General features: G+C 42.3%; 1 protein-coding gene across 5 annotated transcripts in view; it reads right to left on the bottom strand.

The window, feature by feature from the left end:
• Positions 1–26617, bottom strand: part of cadm4 (cell adhesion molecule 4) — a 560557-nt gene that overhangs the window by 66970 nt on the left and 466970 nt on the right. For all 5 annotated transcript variants that reach the window (XM_061915016.1, XM_061915017.1, XM_061915015.1 and 2 more), the window contains exons 4-5: positions 26245–26406; positions 14319–14409 (exon numbers count right to left, since the gene is read on the bottom strand). In XM_061915016.1, coding sequence (XP_061771000.1) covers positions 14319–14409; positions 26245–26406 — 253 coding nt within the window. The remainder of the gene's footprint in view (positions 1–14318; positions 14410–26244; positions 26407–26617) is intronic.

The raw sequence follows: 26617 nt of genomic DNA, 5'->3' as shown, positions 1-26617 counted from the left end.
CAGTCCTGACTCATCTAGAGCTCCCATCCCCAGCAAAGTGTAAAGGCCTTCTGAAACCCACCACTACCGACCACTCAGTCTGATAGTTTATACAGTGGGGCAAAAAAGTATTTAGTCAGCCAGAGATTGTGCAAGTTCTCCCGATAAAAATGATGACAGAGGTCTGTAATTTTCATCATAGGTACACTTCAACTGTGAGAGACAGAATGTGGAAAGAAAATCCAGGAATTCCCATTGTAGGAATTTTAAAGAATATATTTGTAAATGATGGTGGAAAATAAGTATTTGGTCAAGCATTCAAAGCTCTCACTGATGGAAGGAGGTTTTGGCTCCAAATCTCAGGATACATGGCCCCATTCACTCTTTCCTTAACACGGATCAATCGTCCTGTCCCCTTAGCAGAAAAACAGCCCCAAAGCATGATGTTTCCACCTCCATGCTTCACAGTAGGTATGGTGTTCTTGGGATGCAACTCAGTATTCTTCTTCCTCCAAACACGACAAGTTGAGTTTATAGCAAAAAGTTCTATTTTGGTTTCAGATGACCACATGACATTCTCCCAATCCTCTGCTGTATCATCCATGTATCCATTTTGGTATAAACTCAACTCGTCGTGTTTGGAGGAAGAAGACTACTGAGTTGCATCCCAAGAATAATTAAACCTCGGGCCCGTATACAACCAGCATTGGGCAATAGCAGTGCTAAAAGTAACAGTGCTATTACAAAACACAAAACCAGTAAATAAATGGTAAATAAAAACAGAATACAATGGTTTGCAAATTATTTTCCACTTAAGTTCAATTGAATAGACTGCAAAGACAAGATATTTATTAATGTTCCAACGAAGAAACTTAATTTTTTTTGAGCAAATAATCATTAACTTAGAATTTAAAGGCCTACTGAAATGAGATGTTATTTAAACGGGGATATTTCGCAATAATGCCATATTTTTGCTGAAAGGATTTAGTAGAGAACATCGACGATAAAGTTGGCAACTTTTGGTCGCTAATAAAAAAGCCTTGCCTGTACCGGAAGTAGCAGACGATGTGCGCGTGACGTCACGGGTTGTGGAGCTCCTCACATCTGAACATTGTTTACAATCATGGCCACCAGCAGCGAGAGCGATTCGGACCGAGAAAGTGACGATTTCCCCATTAATTTGAGCGAGGATGAAAGATTCGTGGATGAGGAATGTGAGAGTAAAGGACTAGGAAAAAAAACTAAATAAAACTAGACTGCAGAGCGAATCAGATGTTATTAGACAAATTTACGAGGATAATTCTGGAAAATCCCTTATCTGCTTATTATGTTACTTGCGTTTTAGCGTTTTAGTGAAAATCAGAGGGGTGCGGCCACAGGTGTGGTGACCGCCGGTGTCTCTGAGGGAAGCCACGTTTCTCGACGAGGCGAAGCGAAGGCAGCCGTCGGGGCCAGGCCGATATTTTTTTTCCCCTCCTCCACGGTGGAAGCATCCCACGTTTTGGGGCGGCCGGTCGGAGGACGCAAGAGAGTCCGCAGCTGCCTCTTTGACAGGTGCAGGAGGAATGACACAAGCTCTCCGCTCATGACTACAGTAAGAGCCAACTTATTACCACCATTTTCTCACCGAAACCTGCCTGTTGACATGTGGTAGGGAACCATTTTGGCTTGACCGCTATGTTCCATAGTAAAGCTTCACCGTCATCTTTCGGGAATGTAAACAAGGAAACACCGGCTGTGTTTGTGTTGCTAAAAGCGACCGCAATACACCGCTTCCCACCCACATCTTTCTTCTTTGACGTCTCCATTATTAATTGAACAAATTGCAAAAGATTCAGCAACACAGATTTCCAGAATACTGTGGAATTATGCGATTAAAGCAGACGACTTATAGCTGTGATCGGGGCTGGAACAAAAAGACCGCTACAATCCGTGACGTCACGTGCACGCGTCATTTTACGCGTCATCATACTGCGACGTTTTCAACAAGATACTTGGCGCGGAATTTAAAATTGCAATTTATTAAACTAAAAAGGCCGTATTGGCATGTGTTGCAATGTTAGTATTTCATCATTGATATATAAACTATCAGACCGCGTGGTCGCTAGTAGTGGGTTTTAGTAAGCCTTTATTGGCAGCAACACATAGCAAAAAAGTTGGCATAAGGGCATTTTTACCAGTGTTACATGGCCTTTCCTTTTAACAACACTTTGTAAACGTTTGGGATCTGAGGAGACCAAATTTTGAAGCTTTTCAGGTGCAATTCTTTCCCATTTTTGCTTGATGCACAGCTTAAGTTGTTCAACAGGTTTCATAATGCGCCACACATTTTCAATGGGAGACAGGTATGGACTACAGGCAGGCCAGTCTAGTACCCACACTCTTTTACTATGAAGCCACGCTGTTGTAACACAAGGCTTGTTACAATCTATGGGGCCCCGGGCTTTCTGCACACACCCACACATACCTATACATACATATATATATATATATATACTGTTATGAGGTAGCGACTTGTCCTGTGTGTATATATATATATATATGTAGTAATTCTTATTCCGCGTTATGTAGTTTTTTAAGTAAGAGACACTCCACCATTCCGTCCTTTTATCATTTATTGGCCACCTGTTTTGGAAAAACGAAACACCTAAACAAGTCTCTACTTCTCTGGCGGAGTGATTCCTCATCAGCAAAAGTCTGATAGAAGAGGAAGTAAACAACATTCATACAAAAATAATAAGTTAAATTACATTAACAAAAACGTTTTATCACAAAAAAAAAATAATGACACACAAATCCACATACCTGTTTTGGAAACACGAAACACATAAACAGGTCTCTACTTTTCTGGCGGAGTGATACCTGCGTAAATACCATGTGTAATTATGACCAAACATTTCAAACATTCGACGCTCTAAACCTTACTTAACAAAATTGTGCATAAAAAAATACTTAAAACAACACATCACTTATACCTACAAGATTAATGATTTAACTTTTCAAGTATTTTGAAAGTTTAAAAATAATATTTACACAAGAAACAGAGCAATGTAGAACTATTACCTCAGCAGCAAAAGTCCGATAGAAGAGGAAGTAAATATCCGAAAAAAAAACGCAGAGTCACTTCCTGCACCGGACATCCGGTTCTTCAAAATAAAACCAATACTTCAAAACAAAACATAACACCCTGTCTCGTTCATGATATAGCGCAACAACATCACACTATTCCAATCATATATATATATATATATATATGTGTGTGTGTAGACAAATAGATAACCGGCCCCCAGACACATTTTTTTCTCTAAATTTGGCCCCACCGAGGCAAACTAATTGCCCAGTCCTGCTGTGGAGTGCATGTAACTGTGTGAGAAATTTCCAGTCATTCCGACTAACGTGGTGGGCAAACTCCGGGGTTTGATAACAATGAAGAAAATAATAATCACACAGGCAACATTTGACAAATGTTCAGGAGGCGAGAAGTTACCACAACACTAAATTGTTTGGACTGCACTGTGGGTGAGGGGGCCAGACAAGTGTAGAGAGACAAGAAAACACACACACACACACACACACACACACACACACACACACACACACACACACACACACACACACACACACACACACACACACACACACACACACACACACACACACACACACACACACAGCATTAAGTAGCACCAAGAAGCCAGTCAAGTCAAATGACATCCCGGTCCACTTCTTATTCCTCTACTCCTAATTGGTCATTAACGCATGGCAGGGATTGACAGCTAAGGGTGTGTGTGTGTGTGTGTGTGTGTGTGTGTGTGTGTGTGAGATCTGCTGGACCATCCAACACACTGTGAGTCAGTGTCCCTATCCAAGCTTTGCAAAGCTTTAGCAGGGCTTTTGTTTAAACACCTTTCCGAAAGTCATCATTGTGGATTTGACCGGAGGTATCGAACACATTCACGGGAGCTTTGCAAGGACACCGAAAGTCCTCCAGCAGCCCAGAGACGGAGAAGCCATGCAGGGCAGACTTTTAGACATTTAAGGGGCAGGAAATCAAATATCACAGTTCCTCAAAAACATCAATTTTCCTAAAGCAGTTTTATCCTCATTTAGACATTCAAAGTTAAAGTTCGGTGTGGTGAAGTTTGTCCCCTGCATTTGACCAATCCCCTTGTTCAACCACTGGGAGGTGAGGGGAGCAGTGAGCAGCAGCAGTGGCCGCGCTCGTGAATAATTTTAAGGATTCAAGCCCCAATTCCAACCCTAAATCCTGGGAAGTAATGGGTCCCATTTTTATAGTTTTTGGTATGAACTCTCAAGGGCGGACACTCTAACCACTATGCCACTGCGTAGGTGGTCTAGTATTCTTCATTCGCGCTAGTGTTGTACGATATACCGGTACTAGTTGTTATGACTCCTGGCCGGATCATGGTATTTTTAGTTATGTTTTGTTAGTTTTGGACTCCCTTAGTTTCTGTTTTGTGCACCTCTGGGTTTGTTTTAGTTTCCATGGGGATTAATTGGGTTCACCAGTCTCTGGTTAGTGGTCGACACGCTCACCGGGCGGGGTTTGAACTCACAACCTACCGATCTCAGGGCGACACTCAAACCACTAGGCCACTGCGTAGGTGGCCTAGAATTCATCGTTCGCGCTAGTGTTGTACGATATACCAGTACTACTTGTCATGATCCTTGGCCGGATCATGTTTTTTTGTAGTTATGTTCTGTTAGTTTTGGACTCCCTTAGTTCCTGTTTTGTGCACCTCTGGGTTCGTTTTAGTTTCCATGGGGATTGATTGGGCTCAATTGCCTCTGGTTAGTGGTCGGTACGCTCACCTGTCGACCACTGATCAGAGACTCGGTCGGGGTTTGAACAAAGAACATACCGATCTCAGGGCGGACACTCTAACCACTATGCCACTGAGTAGTTGGCCTAGAACTCAACATTCACGCTAGTGTTGTACGATAAAACCGTACTAGTTGTCATGATCTGTGGCCGGATTAAATGTTCTGTTAGTTTTGGACTCCCTTAGTTCCTGTTTTGTGCACTTCCGGGTTTGTTTTGGTTTGCATGGAGATTAATTGGGTTCATATGTCTCTGGTTAGTGGTTGAAATGATCACCTGTGGACCACTAATCTCTTATTAGTGGTCAACAGTGATCACCTGCTGTCGACCACTAATCAGAGACTAGGTCGGGGTTTGAACAAAGAACCTACCAATCTCAGGGAAGACACTCTAACTACTAGGCCAATGAGTAGTTGGCCTAGAATTTATCATTCACGCTAGTGTTCTACGATAAACCGGTACTAGTTGTCATGATCCGTGGCCGGATCATGTTTTGTTTAGTTATGTCCTGTTAGTTTTGGACTCCCTTAGTTCTTGTTTTGTGCACCTCTGGGTTTGTTTTAGTTTCCATGGGTATTAATTGGGTTCACCTGCCTCTGGTTAGTGGTCGGCACGCTCACCTGCTGTCAACCACTAATCAGGGACTCGGTCGGGGTTTGAACAAAGAACCTACCGATCTCAGGGCGGACACTCTAACCACTATGCCACTGAGTAGTTGGCCTAGAACTCATCATTCACGCTAGTGTTGTACGATAAACCGGTACTATTTGTCATGATCCGTGGCCGGATTAAATGTTCTGTTAGTTTTGGACTCCTTTAGTTCCTGTTTTGTGCACCTCTGGGTTCGTTTTAGTTTCCCTGGGGATTGATTGGGTTCAACTGCCTCTGGTTAGTGGTCGATACGCTCACCTGTCGACCACTAATCTCTGATTAGTGGTCGACAGTGATCACCTGCTGTCGACCACTAATCAGAGACTCGGTTGGTGTTTGAACAAAGAACCTACCGATCTCAGGGAGGACACTCTAACCAGTATGCCACTGAGTAGTTGGCCTAGAACTCAACATTCACGCTAGTGTTGTACGATAAAACGGTACTAGTTGTCATGATCTGTGGCCGGATTAAATGTTCTGTTAGTTTTGGACTCCCTTAGTTCCTGTTTTGTGCACCTCTGGGTTTGTTTTGGTTTGCATGGGGATTAATTGGGTTCATATGTCTCTGGTTAGTGGTTGAAATGATCACCTGTCGACCACTAATCTCGTATTAGTGGTCGACAGTGATCACCTGCTGTCGACCACTAATCAGAGACTCATTTGGGGTTTGAACAAAGAACCTACCTATCTCAGGGAGGACACTCTAACTACTATGCCACTGAGTAGTTGGCCTAGAACTCATCATTCACGCTAGTGTTGTATGATAAACCGGTACTAGTTGTCATGATCCGTGGCCGGATCATGTTTTGTTTAGTTATGTCCTGTTAGTTTTGGACTCCCTTAGTTCTTGTTTTGTGCACCTCTGGGTTTGTTTTAGTTTCCATGGGTATTAATTGGGTTCACCTGCCTCTGGTTAGTGGTCGGCACGCTCACCTGCTGTCAACCACTAATCAGAGACTCGGCCGGGGTTTGAACTCACGAACAACCGATCTCAGGGCGGACACTCTAACCACTAGGCCACTGAGTACGTGGCCCAGTATTCATCATTCGCGCTAGTGTTGCACGATTTACCGGTACCGTTTGTCATGATCCGTGGCCGCATCATATGTTCTGTTAGTTTTGGACACCCTTAGTTCCTGTTTTGTGCACCTCTGGGTTTGTTTTGGTTTCCATGAGTTCATCTGTCTCTGGTTAGTAGTTGAAACGATCACCTGTCGACCACTAATCTTTTATTAGTGGTCGACAGTGATCACCTGCTGTCGACCACTAATCAGAGACTAGGTCGGGGTTTGAACAAAGAACCTACCGATCTCAGGGCGGACACTCTAACCACTATGCCACTGAGTAGTTGGCCTAGAACTCATCATTCACGCTAGTGTTGTACGATTAAACGGTACTAGTTGTCATGATCTGTGGCCGGATTAAATGTTCTGTTAGTTTTGGACTCCCTTAGTTCCTGTTTTGTGCACCTCTGGGTTTGTTTTGGTTTGCATGGGGAAAAATTGGGTTCATCTGTCTCTGGTTAGTGGTTGAAATGATCACCTGTCGACCACTAATCTCTTATTAGTGGTCAACAGTGATCACCTGCTGTCGACCACTAATCAGAGACTCATTTGGGGTTTGAACAAAGAACCTACCGATCTCAGGGAGGACACTCTAACTGCTATGCCACTGAGTAGTTGGCCTAGAACTCATCATTCACGCTAGTGTTGTATGATAAACCGGTACTAGTTGTCATGATCCGTGGCCGGATCATGTTTTGTTTAGTTATGTCCTGTTAGTTTTGGACTCCCTTAGTTCTTGTTTTGTGCACCTCTGGCTTTGTTTTAGTTTCCATGGGTATTAATTGGGTTCACCTGCGTCTGGTTAGTGGTCGGCTGTCAACCACTAATCAGAGACTCAGCCGGGGTTTGAACTCACGAACTACTGATCTCAGGACAGACACTAACCACTAGGCCACTGAGTATGTGGCCCAGTATTCATCATTCGCGCTAGTGTAGCACGATATACCGGTACCGTTTGTCATGATCCGTGGCCGCATCATATGTTCTGTTAGTTTTGGACACCCTTAGTTCCTGTTTTGTGCACCTCTGGGTTTGTTTTGGTTTCCATGGGTTCATCGGTCTCTGGTTAGTAGTTGAAACGATCACCTGTCGACCACTAATCTCTTATTAGTGGTCGACAGTGATCACCTGCTGTCGACCACTAATCAGAGACTAGGTCGGGGTTTGAACAAAGAACCTACCGATCTCAGGGCGGACACTCTAACCACTATGCCACTGAGTAGTTGGCCTAGAACTCATCATTCACGCTAGTGTTGTACGATTAAACGGTACTAGTTGTCATGATCTGTGGCCGGATTAAATGTTCTGTTAGTTTTGGACTCCCTTAGTTCCTGTTTTGTGCACCTCTGGGTTCGTTTTAGTTTCCATGGGGTTTTGATTGGGTTCAATTGCCTCTGGTTAGTGGTCGGTACGCTCACCTGTCGACCACTAATCTCTGATTAGTGGTCGACAGTGATCACCTGCTGTCGACCACTGATCAGAGACTCGGTTGGGGTTTGAGCAAAGAACCTACCAATTTAAGGGAGGACACTAACTACTAGGCCACTGAGTAGTTGGCCTAGAATTCATCATTCATGCTAGTGTTGTACGATATACCGGTACCGTTTGTCATGATCCGTGGCCGCATCATATGTTCTGTTAGTTTTTCACTCCCTTAGTTCCTGTTTTGTGCACCTCTGGGTTTGTTTTGGTTTGCATGGGGATTAATTGGGTTCATCTGTCTCTGGTTAGTGGTTGAAATGATCACCTGTCGACCACTAATCTCTTATTAGTGGTCAACAGTGATCACCTGCTGTCGACCACTAATCAGAGACTAGGTCGGGGTTTGAACAAAGAACCTACCAATCTCAGGGAGGACACTAACTACTAGGCCAATGAGTAGTTGGCCTAGAATTTATCATTCACGCTAGTGTTCTACGATAAACCGGTACTAGTTGTCATGATCCGTGGCCGGATCATGTTTTGTTTAGTTATGTCCTGTAAGTTTTGGACTCCCTTAGTTCTTGTTTTGTGCACCTCTGGGTTTGTTTTAGTTTCCATGGGTATCAATTGGGTTCACCTGCCTCTGGTTAGTGGTCGGCACGCTCACCTGCTGTCAACCACTAATCAGAGACTCGGCCGGGGTTTGAACTCACGAACAACCTATCTCAGGGCGGACACTCTAACCACTAGGCCACTGAGTATGTGGCCCAGTATTCATCATTCGCGCTAGTGTTGCACGATATACCGGTACCGTTTGTCATGATCCGTGGCCGCATCATATGTTCTGTTAGTTTTGGACACCCTTAGTTCCTGTTTTGTGCACCTCTGGGTTTGTTTTGGTTTCCATGAGTTCATCTGTCTCTGGTTAGTAGTTGAAACGATCACCTGTCGACCACTAATCTTTTATTAGTGGTCGACAGTGATCACCTGCTGTCGACCACTAATCAGAGACTAGGTCGGGGTTTGAACAAAGAACCTACCGATCTCAGGGCGGACACTCTAACCACTATGCCACTGAGTAGTTGGCCTAGAACTCATCATTCACGCTAGTGTTGTACGATTAAACGGTACTAGTTGTCATGATCTGTGGCCGGATTAAATGTTCTGTTAGTTTTGGACTCCCTTAGTTCCTGTTTTGTGCACCTCTGGGTTCGTTTTAGTTTCCATGGGGTTTTGATTGGGTTCAATTGCCTCTGGTTAGTGGTCGGTACGCTCACCTGTCGACCACTAATCTCTGATTAGTGGTCGACAGTGATCACCTGCTGTCGACCACTGATCAGAGACTCGGTTGGGGTTTGAGCAAAGAACCTACCAATTTAAGGGAGGACACTAACTACTAGGCCACTGAGTAGTTGGCCTAGAATTCATCATTCATGCTAGTGTTGTACGATATACCGGTACCGTTTGTCATGATCCGTGGCCGCATCATATGTTCTGTTAGTTTTTCACTCCCTTAGTTCCTGTTTTGTGCACCTCTGGGTTTGTTTTGGTTTGCGTGGGGATTAATTGGGTTCATCTGTCTCTGGTTAGTGGTTGAAATGATCACCTGTCGACCACTAATCTCTTATTAGTGGTCAACAGTGATCACCTGCTGTCGACCACTAATCAGAGACTAGGTCGGGGTTTGAACAAAGAACCTACCAATCTCAGGGAGGACACTAACTACTAGGCCAATGAGTAGTTGGCCTAGAATTTATCATTCACGCTAGTGTTCTACGATAAACCGGTACTAGTTGTCATGATCCGTGGCCGGATCATGTTTTGTTTAGTTATGTCCTGTTAGTTTTGGACTCCCTTAGTTCTTGTTTTGTGCACCTCTGGCTTTGTTTTAGTTTCCATGGGTATTAATTGGGTTCACCTGCATCTGGTTAGTGGTCGGCTGTCAACCACTAATCAGAGACTCAGCCGGGGTTTGAACTCACGAACTACTGATCTCAGGACGGACACTAACCACTAGGCCACTGAGTATGTGGCCCAGTATTCATCATTCGCGCTAGTGTTGCACGATATACCGGTACCGTTTGTCATGATCCGTGGCCGCATCATATGTTCTGTTAGTTTTGGACACCCTTAGTTCCTGTTTTGTCCACCTCTGGGTTTGTTTTGGTTTCCATGGGTTCATCTGTCTTTGGTTAGTAGTTGAAACGATCACCTGTCGACCACTAATCTCTTATTAGTGGTCAACAGTGATCACCTGCTGTCGAACACTAATCAGAGACTAGGTCGGGGTTTGAACAAAGAACCTACCGATCTCAGGGCGGACACTCTAACCACTATGCCACTGAATATGTGGTCGAGTATTCATCATTCATGCTAGTGTTGTACGATATAGCGGTACTAGTTGTCATGATCTGTGGCCGGATCAAATGTTCTGTTAGTTTTGGACTCCCTTAGTTCCTATTTTGTGCACCTCTGGGTTTGTTTTGGTTTCCATGGGTTCACCTGCTTCTGGTTAGAGGTCAGTACGCTCACCTGTCCACCACTAATCTCTGATTTTGGGCTATATGAATAAACATTGATTGATTGATTGATGTAAATATTGAAACACAGTGTGACTGTTCAAACTGTGTGTATTCTTACAGTGGCCCAAAAAATTAAATATACTTTACACTACCTTGTTTTTAATCAATACTTAGTCCTAGAATGCTACTGCGTTTTAGTCCGTCATTATGGTTGTATGCTGAGCCCAGTTTTTTCTGAGGTGTTACTCGGTGAAAAAGGTTCGAGAACCACCGTTCCAAGAACTAACAAGGTCAGCATCAAAGGTTGTTTTACACATTTTTTCCATTTCTCTGTTGTCTTTCTGACAAGTAACTTCGATCCCGCAGCACACGCACAGGCTAAATAATAGCCGGACGCTAACGTGTGATAATTGAGACGTATGGTACGTTTGGAGCTGCATGGGATGATTTAATTATGTTCATTATAACTTAATATTCGCCGACATGAGGTTCATACAAAGAAGGTAATTAGTGGGAGATTACAGTACGAGAAATATAAAGGTATCTAACTATTCATGAATGTTGCCGCAATTAAATGTGAGGATAATGACCGGAGCTAAAGTTCAGCAGCTATTAAGACCCTCTCTTCTTCTCACATTTTGTGTTTATTTTAAATGAACATATTCTTGTCTGGATCGCTGTGAATAATCTCTGGAGATAATACACTAGCATTTTCTATGCGACTTAATATACACACCCCACTTTTCTCGGACTGTTTTTCTGTACAAAACCCAAAACTACCTTGTCTAATATAACCTTAACCATTGTTTCATGTAATATAATAACTGTTGCCTCATGAACCATGACCATAACCCCATGTATCATAAGTATAACTTCATGTACCATAACAATAACCTCATTTGTCTAAACTTCATGTACCATAAGTAGAACCCTTGCCCTATACCAGGGGTCGGCAACCTTTTTGTCTGAGAGAGCCAAGAAGCCAAATATTTTAAAATATATTTCCATAAGAGCCATATAATATTTTTTTTAACACTGAACACAACTGAACGCGTGCATTTTCAAGTAAGACGAACATTTCCAGAGTATAATAGGTCTCTTATTCTTTATATTAACATAATTATTTTGAAGTTAACTGTGGAGGGGGCGTGGCCTGCGGGCCTGCAGCAAAGCGGGATGTTGCCAGGACCGGCCTCGAAATCAGCGATAGGTGCGTAGTTGGCCCACGTGGGCCTTTTTATCTAATCACCTGTCGCTCTGTTATAAGCAGCAGCCAGGAGCAGAGACGGGGCTGGGGCTGAAGCCAGAGCGTGAGTGAGGACGAAAGAGAAAAAGACAATTGCAGGAAAGCAACTGAGGGACTAATTGAAAAAAATATATATATATTTTAACCCTAAAACAGGCTCTCATGTTGGTGCTTGGTGGTCTGAAGAACCCCCAGGAGGGCAAGCCCAACACTAACCAATAATAAATAAATTACTTCTTACCATTAACGCAACTTCTTGAACATAAAAATGCATGAGAATGTTTTATATTTTGAACGTTATGTTTAACACTGTGATTAAAAGTGGAATTATTCATTACTTATCCTGTTAAGCAATGTCAGCTCGGATTTATCCGAGAGCCAGATGCGGTCTTCAAAAGAGCCACATCTGGCTCTAGAGCCATAGCTTCCCTACCCCTGCCCTATATCATGGGTCGGCAACCTTTATCACTCAAAGAACTATCTTGACCCATTTCACAAATTAAAGAAGACAATGGGAGCCGCAACCACTCTGGCATCTATCAGCTGGTAGTCACCAATATAACAGTAATAGGGGCGTGCAATGAAGCCATTGCCTTTGACGCCTTCTACAACAAATACAGACAGCTTGCCAGTTCAGTAACACGTTGTATGTGGCTTCCGCAGACACACGTACACAACTGCAAGGCATACTGGGTGATACAGGTTACACTGAAGGTTGTGATATAAATAACTTTAACACTCTTACTAATATGCGCCACACTGTGAATCCACACCAAACAAGAATGACAAACACATTTCTGGAGAACATCCTCACAGTAACACACTATAAACGCAACATAACAATTACCCAGAATGCCATGCATCCATGCCTCTTTCAGGCTATATTATACACCCCGCTAGCACCAACCCCCACCTCCCCCCTCCCCCTCCTCCCATGCGTCGGTTGAGGTGGGCGGGGTTGGGGGCAGATAGCATGGTGTAAAGGCGGGCGCGATGACATGTTGTAGAGCAGTGGTCCCCAACCACCGGGCCGCAGAAGAATTTTTTATTAGTTTTATTTTTATTTTTTTTATTATTTTTTTGTACTGCATGCCATTGGTAAGCACAGGGGTGAGAAGAGCTTTTAAAATGATTAGCGCCTGCTTACTTTTACCGCATGCCTTGAATAAGCGCAGGAGTGAAAATATGTTTTTAATTATTTAGCGCCCCTATTCAAGGAAATACGGTATTTTAAGATATTTTTGGGGTTCATTGAGGTTAGCTAATTGGACTTGTTTTGAAAAGTTATGACAAGCCACATTTTCTTGTTCTATTGGCAGATCATTTTGGGTTGCATGGTGATGCGGAATTTTGTTCTCCCAGGGATGCAAAGGACAATCTGGACAGGACATTGCAGGTAAGGACTTGATTTAATGGTAAAAATAACAACACTGGTACAAAAACAGAAAACAAACCGACTGGATGAGGTGCCGAGCACACCGGAAGCTAAGGCTAACACTTAGCACAGACTGTGACAACTAGCAGGGGCTAGGAGACAAGACAAACTTACGTGGCAGTCGCGTGATGCAAAAACAAAGAAGCCAGACCGAAAAGAACAGCAAGAGCAGGCTTAAATAATAATGTCAGTGATGACAACCAGGTGTGCGTTGGGAGCACAAGCGGCAGGTGAAAGTAATAAGTTGCTATGGTAACAAACTCGATGCTAACATGCTATTTACCGGCAGTGCTAAAGCAGACATGGCACAGAGATGTATGGATAACCTGCAGATGCATTTGCAACAATATTACGTTTCCTTCCACCCACATTTAATGCGAAACAAACACTTACCAATCGACGGATTTAAGTTGCTCCAGTGTCAAAAGATGCCAAAGTCCTGATTGTTTGGTCCGCACATTTTACCGGCGATGCTAACGCAGCTATTCGGCCATGCTATGGCTATGAATAGCGTCGATAGCTATTCGCTCAATAGTTTCAGTTTCTTCTTCAATATTTTCATACTCCAACCATCTGTTTCAATACATGCGTAATCTGTTGAATCGCTTAAGTCGCTGAAATCCGAGTTTGAATCCCAGCTAATGTCGCTATATCTTGCTGTGGTATTCCCATTGTTTGTTTACATTGGCAGCACTGTGTGACGTCACAGGGAAATGGATGGTGGCATCGCATATAGCGAAAATCAATCACTTTAAAGGTTTTTTTAGGGATATTTGGAGACCGGTAAAATTTTGAAAAATAAATACAAGCCACTGGTAACTGATTTTTATTGTTTTTAACCCTTTTGAAATTGTGATAATGTTCCCCTTTAAATGGATAGTCACTCCTGTTGGAATGGTGATATTGCATACTTGTATCGCAAAGGACAGTTTACTCTTGAATACTCACTCATGCTGTATGGACTGTGACATTCCACAACGTGCCTACGTGAACTTGAAAGATCAGCTCATACATTTTCAGTGATAAATCCAGCATTTTCCAGCCTGACACACACACACACACACACACACACACACACACACACACACACACACACACACACACACACACACACACACACACACACACACACACACACACACACACACACACTTACAGAGGGTTGGCAGTAACGGAGCAGGTCAGGCTCAGCGAGTCGCCCTCTCGCAAAATGCCAGTAGGGGGGACGATCCTCACGGTCGGTGCAACTGTTTGCAAAAGAGACAAAAAGAAAAATAGATGAGGAAGTAGAATGAAGGGACAAGATGGCATATTTTGCATTTTCCAAAGCAACAACTTGAGAAACAATAATGTTTCTGGTTGGTGACATTTATTTTTTACATGCAGTAGTTCAACTGTAAATAGGGCTGGGCGATACGGCCTTTTATTATTATCTCGATATTTTTAGACCATGTCACGATATATATATTTTGCCTTAGCCTTGAATGAACACTTGATGCATATAATCACAACATTCTGATGATTCTATGTGTCTACATTCAAACATTCTTCTGTGAAAGCCAAACAATGCATTTTTATCTGGCTACGATACAGCTGCTAAAATGAATAAAATTAAAAAAAAATAAATAAATAAAAACAGTTATTTATATTTTCTGAATAAATTATGTAATAATGTTCATCAGTCAACTCCCTACTGTTAATTTTCAATCTATCAAGATAAAAAAATCATATCAAAATCCAATTACAGGATGTTATTAATGGAGTTTGATCATTTTCCTCGACTGGTGCACTAGCATGTGGTTTATTTTGTACATATGTAGCATCATCTATAAAGATACAAATAATTGCTATTGCGACATCCAGTGGACACATTTAGAACTGTAGTTTCTTTCAATTTAAAAATTTCAGGTTCATTTTTATTCTCAGCAAACCTCGGGCCGTACGTTTTGACACCCCTGTTTTCAGGTGTATGGCTGGGGAATTACAGTAATACGTTTTTAAAAAAAAAAGTTAGCACTTTAATGTTAGCATGCTAACGTGAGCAAGCTATCAGGGTGACAAGTGTCACATGCCAGGTTAAATAAATGACTGTCAGGTAAATGGTTGCAAAATTAACCTTGCATTATCCATATTTTTATCTACATTGTTGTGTTCGTATGTGAACATGAGGGCTTTGACTTTGTGTATTATTTTAAGCTGTTTGGTCTATTTCTATTGTGCAAGTTGGCGATGATTTACATTATCCAAACTATCAGCGACAACGTTTTTGTGTCTCATATAGAGTAGTGTTTTTCAAACTTTTTTGAGCCAAGGCACATTTTTCGCGTTGAAAAAATCCACCAGCAGAAATTATTAAAAAAAGAAACTCAGTTGACACTAAAAAGTTGTTGTCGCAATTGTTGGATATGACTTTAAAGCCTAAGCAAGCATAGCTCTTGTCTCAAAGCAGGTGTACTGTTACATCACGCCGTGACGTATTTGGACTTTTTTTTGCTGTTTTCCTGTGTGTAGTGTTTTAATTCTGGTCTATTTTGGTTGCTTTTTTGTATTTTTTAAAAATATTTTCCTGTAGCAGTTTCATGTCTTCCTTTGAACGATATTTTCCCACATCTACTTTGTTTTAGCAATCGGGAATATTTCCGTTGTTTTTACCCATCTTTGCGGGGACATTGCCGAATGTCATGTCATGTTCGTCTTTGCTCCACAGTAAGTCTTTGCTGTCGTCCAGCATTCTGTTTCTGTTTACTTTGCAGTCTGCTCAGTTCTAGTTTTGTTCTGTATAGCCTTCCCTAAGCTTCAATGCCTTTTCTTAGGGGCACTCACCTTTTGTTTATTTTTGGTTTAAGCATTAGACACCTTTTTACCTGCACCCTGCCTCCCGCTGTTTCCGACACCTGCATAGAAATTAGCTACCTGCTGCCACCTACTGATATGGAAGAGTATTACACGGTTACTCTGCCGAGCTCTACACAGCAACAACACAACAACAACACATGATTACTGGTTTGCAATAGGGATGCACCGAATTGAAAATTTGTGGCCGAAGCCGAAACCGAATAAAATTTGAGCGCTTGGCCAAAGGCCGAATACCAAATACCGAATAATAAATGCAGTTTTTCACAACCTTTTTATATTACATAAATAGCCTAGAATACATTTTTAGACATGTTTTTCAAATAAAGTTATTTTTTATCGACTATTAACATTTTTTAATATTCCAGTAGCCTTTGCTTTTCAAAAAAAGCACAAAGTTTTTCATTTATATTAGGCCTTCAAACAAAACATGCATTCCCCAAAAAATAAAGTGCATTAAAGTGGATAAACCCACAACAAATGAATTATTGTCCTTTTGGCAAAAGTCTGCTTAGCCACAGTAGATATGCTAATAATGTAAACAGAAGGCTCAAGTAAATCTCAATTAAGTGTGTGCTTGTAACCTCATACACTTATACAGGTAGCCTACACAACAGGCTAATAATGTAAACAGAAGGCTTAAGTAAATCTCAATTAAGTGTGTGCTTGTAACCTCATACACTTATACAGGTAGCCTACACAACAGGCTAATAATGTAAACAGAGGCCCCACTAAATCTCAATAAGTGTGTGCTTGTAACCTCATACACTTATACAGGTACACAACATATCCCAACGTCACTGCACGTTGGTTGATTGCGTCACCGCATCAAAAAATTGCGTCACACGCCACTATTCGGCCTTGTTTTTAACTCATTCCACCGAAGGCCGAATGTGGCTTTTTTTGCCATATTCGGCCGAATATATTCGGTTACCGATTAATCGGTGCATCCCTAGTTTGGAAAAAATATTTTGAACCGAAATAGGTGAAATGACAGACTATATCTGGCCCAGTGGTTGAAAAACACTGATATAGGCGGTTAGAGTCTCCGCCCTGAGATCGGTAGGTTGTGAGTCCAAAGACTATGAAAAATGGGACCCATTACCTCCCTGCTTGGCACCCAGCATCAAGGGTTGGAATTGGGGGTTAAATCACCAAATATGATTCCCGGGCGCGGCCACCGCTGCTGCTCACTGCTCCTCTCACCTCCCAGGTGGTGATCAAGAGGATGAGTCAAATGCAGAGGACAAATTTCAACACACCTGGTGTGTGTGTGACTATCATTGGTACTTTAACTAACTTCTGCTTTAATTTTTGAGTTTCTGGTTTTAAAAAAAAGCTCTTTTTTATCCCCTTGTTCTTACAAACTAAACACATTAAAAAGTCAATAAAAGGAAGCGCCATCCAACATAAATGTCAAACAGCCCAGATGAAAAAAAGCTGTAAAGCATTAGAAGTTCTTAGCGGCATCTCGGATATTAATGCATGCATTTCTTCATTTCTGAAGAGAGACGTTCTGTACCGCGTTAAGAAAGAGCTGGAAAGTACTTGTGAAAATTCAAAAAAGGATTGATCTATAATGACAGCGTCAGTGATTATTTTCAGCCATTATCGATCCAGGTCAGACCACAAAAGACTGCGGGGCATCATTGCGCAACACTTTCTGGTTTAAAAGAACCGCAGGGCCGTGACCAGAGGTGGGTAGTAACGCGCTACATTTACTCCGTTACATTTACTTGAGTAACTTTTGGGATAAATTGTACTTCTAAGAGTAGTTTTTATGCAACATACTTTTACTTGAGTATATTTACAGAGAAGAAACGCTACTTTTACTCCGCTCCATTTATCTACATTCAGCTCGTTACTTTTTTTTATCGATCTATTAATGTTTGTTTTGGTTAATGACGGAGCTTCAAAGTAGGATCTACACATGCCTGCATTTCACCAATCACATGCAGTCACTGGTGACGTTGGACCAATCAAACATAGCCAGGCGGTCACATGACCCCACTTAAACAAGTTGAAAAACTTATTGGGGTGTTACCATTTAGTGCTCAATTGTGCGGAATATGTACTGTACTGTGCAATCTACTAATAAAAGTATCAATCAATCAATCAAAAGTGTAAAGGAAAAAAGACACTTTTTATTTCAACCGTACTTCCCGTCAAAAGTTCCTGTCTTCACAATAAAAGCGCCGCTCCATGGTGCCTGCGCTAACAAAATAAGAGTCTCCGAAAGCCAGCGCAAACTAGCTAGCAAGATACGGAGTTTGCCGCCAATGTATTTCTTGTAAAGTGTATAAAAACGAATATGGAAGCTGGACAAATAAGATGCCAAAAACCAACGACTTTCATGTGGTATTAGACAGAAAGGAGGAACTTTTTTTTGCCTGCATTTGAAAACGTGGACGTCTGATTCCAATCAATGCAAGTCATCAGAATCAGGTAATACACCAACTTATATTCTTGTCTTCATTAAAGATAGGAATCTATATGTTAAACATGCATGTATATTCATTAAAACACCTTTAACATGTCAACAAAAATGGCAAAATAAATAAATATGAATTATGTACTGTATATATAAATGTATGTATGTATATGTATGTATATATATATATATATATGTGATATGTGTGTGTATGTATATATGAGGTAGATCACCTCGACTTGGTCATTTATTAAGTAATTAATAAACGTTGAACAACTTATTGGGGTGTTACCATTTAGTGGTCAATTGTACAGAATATGTACTGTACTGTGCAATCTACTAATAAAAGTTTCAATCAATTAATCAAAAGTGTAAAGGAAAAAAGACACTTTTTATTTCAACCGTACTTCCCGTCAAAAGCCTAAAGACTGATCGCACAGTTCCTGTCTTCACAATAAAAGCGCCGCTCCATGGCGCCTGCGCTAACAAAATAAGAGTCTCCCAAAGCCAGAGCAAACTAGCTAGTAAGATACAGAGTTTGCCGCCAATATTTTTCTTGTAAAGTGTATAAAAACGAATATGGAAGCTGGACAAATAAGATGCCAAAAACCAACGACTTTCATGTGGTATTAGACAGAAAGGAGGAACCTTTTTTTCTCCTCCATTTGAAAACGTGGACGTCTGATTCCAATCAATGCAAGTCATCAGAATCAGGTAATACGCCAACTTATATTCTTGTCTTCATGAAAGATAGGAATCTATGTGTTAAACATGCATGTATATTCATTAAAACACCTTTAACATGTCAACAAAAATGGCAAAATAAATAAATATAAATGATATACTGTATGCATGTATATATGTATATATATATATATATATGTGTGTGTATGTATATATGAGGTAGATCACCTCGACTTGGTCATTTATTAAGTAATTGATTAACGTTGAAAAACTTATTGGGGTGTTACCATTTAGTGGTCAATTGTACGGAATATGTACTGTACTGTGCAATCTACTAATACAAGTTTGAATCAATCAATCAATCAATCAATCAATGCCTACTGAGCCTATGGTACTGTTAAGTTATTGTGGCTCAATGTGCCTCATTTTAATGTACTATTATTTAATATATATTATTGTTTTAGTTGCTTAAGAGATATTCCTGGCTCTGAATTTGCTCATTGCTATTTTTATGTTTTTGTGCATTATTTGTTGCCGTAATCATTAAACAAACAGGTTACTCATCAGTTACTCAGTACTTAAGTAGTTTTTTCACAACATACTTTTTACTTTTACTCAAGTAAATATGTGGGTGACTACTCCCTACTTTTACTTGAGTAATACATCTCTAAAGTAACAGTACTCTTACTTGAGTACAATTTCTAGCTACTCTACCCACCTCTGATGACGCAACACTTTCTGGTTTAAAAGAACCGCAGGGCCGTGAGTCCCCGACAAGGCTGCATGGAGGAAAAAAAAAAAGTGTACTTATTTGCTGTAATAAGTTGGGCTTGTGTGCTGGACACAGCTGCTGGAGGGCTAAGGAAATGAGCTCTGGTGTTCCAAATGAAAGGCGACCCTGCGACTTTGACACCAAACACACTGTAATGCTGCAGGAAAGGGCAGCGGTACAAATTGAATAATCTGTGTTTTTAAATCATTCAGGCGGAAAAACATTATGCAAATGGACAAACTGAGGACGGGCAGACAGTGTTTGAGTAAAGGGTTTTTGTTTGCACGGCCCAGACCTCGCTGTCGGCCATGTCCACTTACCGGCACGCACGCACGCACGCTTTATTTACATTGCTGCACTTTTCCTGGTTTGTGGCTTATTTTGAGTCATTTGGTCGGATTTCTATTATGCGTGGTAATCAATCAATCAATCAATCAATCAATCAATGTTTATTTATATAGCCCCAAATCACAAATGTCTCAAAGGACTGCACAAACCATTACGACTACAACATCCTCGGAAGAACCCACAAAAGGGCAAGGAAAATTCACATCCAGTGGGCAGGGAGAATTCACATACAGTGGGACGCCAGTGACAATGCTGACTATGAGAAACCTTGGAGAGGACCTCAGATATGGGCAAACCCCCCCCCCCCCTCTAGGGGACCGAAAGCAATGGATGTCGAGCGGGTCTAACATGATACTGTGAAAATTCAATCCATAGTGGCTCCAACACAGCCGCGAGAGTTCAGTTCAAGCGGATCCAAGACAGCAGCGAGAGGAAACCATCTCAAGCGGAGGCGGATCAGCAGCGTAGAGATGTCCCCAACCGACACACAGGCGAGCGGTTCATCCTGGGTCTCGACTCTGGACAGCCAGTACTTCATCCATGGTCATCGGACCGGACTCCCTCCATAAGGGAGGGGGGGGACATAGGAGAAAAAAGAAAAGAAGCAGCAGATCAACTGGTCTAAAAAGGAGGTCTATTTAAAGGCTAGAGTATACAGATGAGTTTTAAGGTGAGACTTAAATGCTTCTACTACAATACTCTGGCTGTCCAGAGTCGGGACCCAGGATGGACCGCTCGCCTGTATCGGTTGGGGACATCTCTACGCTGCTGATCCGCCTCCACTTGAGATGGTTTCCTGTGGACGGGACTCTCGCTGCTGTGTTGGATCCACTATGGATTGAACTTTCACAGTATCATGTTAGACCCGCTCGACATCCATTGCTTTCGGTCCCCTAGAGGGGGGGGGTTGCCCACATCTGAGGTCCTCTCCAAGGTTTCTCATAGTCAGCATTGTCACTGGCGTCCCACTGGATGTGAATTCTCCCTGCCCACTGGGTGTGAGTTTTCCTTGCCCTTTTGTGGGTTCTTCCGAGGATGTTGTAGTCGTAATGATTTGTGCAGTCCTTTGAGACATTTGTGATTTGGGGCTATATAAATAAACATTGATTGATTGATTGATTAAAGGGGAACATTATCAGCAGACCTATGTAAGCGTCAATATATACCTTGATGGTGCAGAAAAAAGACCATCTATTTTTTGAACCGATTTCCAAACTCTAAACAGGTGAATTTTGGCGAATAAAACGCCTTTCTGTTTATCGGTCTTTTAGCGATGACGTCAGAATATGACGTCACCGAGGTAACACACCCACCATTTTCATTTTCAACACATTACAAACACCGGGTCTCAGCTCTGTTATTTTCCGTTTTTTTGACTATTTTTTGGAACCTTGGAGACATCATGCCTCGTGGGTGTGTTGTCGGAGGGTGTAACAACACTAACAGGGAGGGATTCAAGTTGCACCACTGGCAAAAAATCTGCCGCCAGACCCCCATTGAATGTACCAGAGTGTCTCCACATTTGACCGGCGATGCTAAGACAGACATGGCACAGAGATGTATGGATAACCTGCAGATGCATTTGCAACGATAGTCAACGAAATCACAAAGGTGAGTTTTGTTGATGTTGACTGTCAGCTAATTGATGCTAACATGCTACGCTAATCGATGCTAACATGCTATTTACCGGCGGTGCTAAAGCAGACATGGCACAGAGATGTATGGATAACCTGTAGATGCATTTGCAACTATATTACGTTTCCTTCCACCCACATTTGATGCGAAACAAACACTTACCAATCGACGGATTTAAGTTGCTCCAGTGTCAAAAGATGCGAAAGTCCTGATCGTTTGGTCCGCACATTTTACCGGCGATGCTAACGCAGCTATTCGGCCATCCTATGACTATGAATAGCGTCAATAGCTATTCGCTCAATAGCTTCAGTTTCTTCTTCAATACTTTCATACTCCAACCATCTGTTTCAATACATGCGTAATCTGTTGAATCGCTTAAGTCGCTGAAATCGGAGTTTGAATCCGAGCTAATGTCGCTATATCTTGCTGTGGTATTCCCATTGTTTGTTTACATTGGCAGCACTGTGTGATGTCACAGGGAAATGGCCAGTGTCTTCGCAGAGAGCCGAAAATAAGACACTTTAAAGCTTTATTTAGGGATATTCCGAGACCGGTAAAATTTTGAAAAAAACTTCCAAAAATACAACAAGCCACTGAGAACTGATTTGTATTGTTTTTAACCCTTTTGAAATTGTGATAATGTTCCCCTTTAACAACCGGTGAAAAAAGGCCTGTTAATTATCGGATTTTCCCGACCATAGGGCACACCGGATCCATTTTTGATATGTTTTCATATATAAGGCACACCGGATTATAGGGTGAATTAAAGGAGTCATATTATAATAAAGGATGTCTGATAATATCGGACTGCTGATACCATCGCCCGATAAATGCTTTAAAATCTAATATCAGAAATGATCGGTATCAGTTTCAAAATGATCAATTTCGGTTTCAAAAAGTAAAATGTATGACTTTTTAACACACCGCTGTGTACACGGACATAGGGAGAAGTACAAAGCTTCAATAAACCTTAAAGGCACTTCCCAGTCACATAATATCTGCGGCTTTTCACACACACACACAAGTGAATGCAAAGCATATTTGGTCAACAGCCTTACAGGTCACACTGAGGGTGGCCGTATAAACAACTTGAACGCTGTTAGAAATATGCGCCACACTGTGAACCCACACCAAACAACAATGACAAACACATTTCGGGAGAACATCCGCATTGTCCCACAACATAAACACAACAGAACAAATACCCAGAACCCCTTGCAGCACTAACTCTTTAGGGATGCTACAATATACACAATAATAAATATGGCAGCGCCATGTTGGCACTTTTTTTCCTTAACTTGAGTTGATTTATTTAGGAAAACCTTGTTACATTGTTTAATGCATCATTCCAAGGCTGTGTATATCGGTAGCGGTTGATATCGGTATCAGTAATTAAGAGTTGGACAATATCGGAATATCGGATATCGGTAAAAAAGCCACTATCGGACAGCTCTAATTATTATTATTATTATTTTGTAAATGTAAAACACTTCCTTGTGGTCTACATCAGTGTTTTTCAACCACTAGTGTGCCAACCTACAAACAGCCTGCCGGCCCAATCACATACTATCTACAGTGAATGCAAGGCATACTTGGTCAACAGCATACAGGTTACACTAAGGGTGGCAGTATAAACAACTTTAACACTGTTACAAATATGCGCCACACTGTGAACCCACACCAAACAAGAATGACAAACACATGGGCGGCATAGCTCGGTTGGTAGAGTGGCCGTGCCAGCAACTTGGGGGTTGCAGGTTCGATTCCCACTTCCGCCATCCTAGTCACTGCCGTTGTGTCCTTGGGCAAGACACTTTACCCACCTGCTCCCAGTGCCACCCACACTGGTTTAAATGTAACTTAGATATTGGGTTTTACTATGTAAAGCGCTTTGAGTCACTAGAGAAAAGCGCTATATAAATATAATTCACTTCACTTTACTTCACATTTCGGGAGAACATCCGCATTGTAACACAACATAAACACAACAGAACGAATACCCAGAATACCTTGCAGCACTGACTCTTCCAGGATGCTAGAATATAAACCCCGCCCACCTCAACCACCCCCGCCTCCCCACCTCCCGAATTCGGAGGTCTCAAGGTTGGCATTTATGGTGTCCCGTGGGAGATTATGTAATTTCACCTAATTGGGTTAAAAATATTTTTTGCGAACCACTAGTTACGATCCGCAAATGTGCCGTTGTTGAGTGTCGGTGCTGTCTAGACCTCGGCAGAGTAACCGTGTAATACTCTTCCATATCAGTAGGGGGCAACAGGTTGATAATTGCTTTGTAGTTGTCGGGAACATGGTTTGTCAGGATCACAATATGGCAGCGTGTAAGTAAAAAGGTATCAAACACTTAAACCAAAAAAATAAACATAAGGTGAGTGCCCCTAAGAAAAGGCATTGAAGCTTAGGGAAGTCTATGTGGAACAAAACTAAAACTGAACTGGCTGCAAAGTAAACAAAAACAGAATGCTGGACGACAGCAAAGACTTACAGCGTGTGGAGCAGATGGCGTCCACAAAGTGCATCCGAACACGACATGACAATCAACAATGTCCCCACAAAGAAGGATAGCGTCCGCACAACTTCAATACTCTTGTTTGCGAAAACAACGCAGGTGCGTGGAATAGCGTTCAAGGAAGACATGAAACTGCCACAAGAAAACACCCAAAAAACAAGAAAAGCCACCAAAATACGAGTGCAGTATTTTACTTTCCTGTTCAAACTGGACACAAATAAATACACTTGTTGGATTAAATCTGCCTTGTTTTAAAAAAATAAAGTACCAATGATTGTCACAGCCTTGGTCACCCCATGGGAGGTGAGGGGAGCAGTGAGCAGCAGTGCTGGCCGCGCCCAGGAATACTTTTTTGGTGATTTAACCCCCAATTTAATCAATATCGTTGTACGGCGGTATAGCTCGGTTGGTAGAGTGACCGTGCCAGTAATTTGAGGGTTGCAGGTTCGATTCCCGCTTGTGCCATCCTAGTTACTGCCCTTGTGTCCTTGGGCAAGACACTTTAACCACCTGCTCCCAGTGCCACCCACACTGGTTTAAATGTAACTTAGATATTGGGTGTCAGTATGTAAAGCGATTTGAGTCACTTGAGAAAAGCGCTATATAAATATAATTCACTTCACTTCACTACTTGTGCAATGACAATAAAGATCTATTCTATTCTATTTTATTCTATTCAATTCCAACCCTTGATGCTGAGTGCCAAGCAGGGAGGTAATGGGTCCAATTTTGATAGTCTTTGGTATGACTCGGCTGGGATTTGAACTCACGACCTACCCATCTCAGGGCAGACACTCTAACCACTAAGCCACTGAGTAGGTTAGTCCTGATAGTGAAACCCATTATCTACATTTTTAAGCTACATTTAACAATGTGGGTGAAGTGTCTTGCCCAAGGAAAAAAAAATGCATTGACTTCAATGTCGCAAGCTGGATTCGAACCAGGATCCCTCAAGTTTCTGATCGGCTGCTCTACCATCGGAGCCACGCCGCCCCCATGAATTGTGCCACAATTACGATGAGGGTTTTGACTTCATGGATGATCTTGTCCCTCGGTTCTTTTTGTGGTGTAAAGTGGCAGTTATCATTAATAACTATCGGGGTGATTATACAAAAAGTTCATTTAAGTCTCACCTTAAAACTCATCTGTATACTCTAGCCTTTAAATAGACCTCCTTTTTAGACCAGTTGATCTGCCGCTTCTTTTCTTTCTCCTATGTCCCCCCCTCCCTTGTGGAGGGGGTCCGGTCCGATGACCATGGATGAAGTACTGGCTGTCCAGAGTCGGGACCCAGGATGGACCGCTCGCCTGTATCGGTTGGGGACGTCTCTACGCTGCTGATCCGCTTGAGATGGTTTCCTGTGGACGGGACTCTCGCTGCGGTCTTGGATCCGCTTGAACGGAACTCTCGCGGCTGTATTGGAGCCACTATGGATTGAACTTTCACAGTATCATGTTAGACCCGCTCGACATCCATTGCTGTCGGTCCCCTAGAGAGGGGGGGGTTGCCCACATCTGAGGTCCTCTCCAAGGTTTCTCATAGTCAGCATTGTCACTGGCGTCCCACTGGATGTGAATTCTCCCTGCCCACTGGGTGTGAGTTTTCCTTGCCCTTTTGTGGGTTCTTCCGAGGATGTTGTAGTCGTAATGATTTGTGCAGTCCTTTGAGACATTTGTGATTTGGGGCTATATAAATAAACATTGATTGATTGATTGATTGACTTTTGCGGCCTGAATGAAGAAACGTGAGCAAGTTCACGTCTTCCAAACCGCGACTACGGTACAAAACATGTATTTGTGTGACGGCGTCCTCGGTTAATGGAGGGACTCACAGTACACATCAAGGCGATAGTGTCGGATCCTCTTCTGGTTGCCCAGCGCCGGGTGGAGCGCCTCGCAGCTCAATGCCGCCCCGTTGTCTTTCCTCTCCACCGGGATCCGGATGGTGCTGGATATGCTGAAGGTCTTCCCGTTGTCCTGCTGGGAAACCACACCTGGGGCGAAGGGAAGAGAAGACGAGATGACGGTAAGTTGAGAAGACAGCCGAGGGACGCCATGAGACCAGTTAGCCGCCCAAATGTCCTCCTGCTGAGACTTGGCAGTAGCACAAGGCGGGTGGGGGCATTTTTATTTGGTACATGGTGTAATGATAAGTGTGACCGGTAGATGGCAGTCAAACATAAAAGATACATTATTCCGATTTTG

This window comes from Nerophis ophidion, linkage group LG11, assembly GCF_033978795.1.
Source record: "Nerophis ophidion isolate RoL-2023_Sa linkage group LG11, RoL_Noph_v1.0, whole genome shotgun sequence".
Classification (NCBI taxonomy): domain Eukaryota; kingdom Metazoa; phylum Chordata; class Actinopteri; order Syngnathiformes; family Syngnathidae; genus Nerophis; species Nerophis ophidion.
This window is presented reverse-complemented; position numbering and strand designations above follow the sequence as displayed.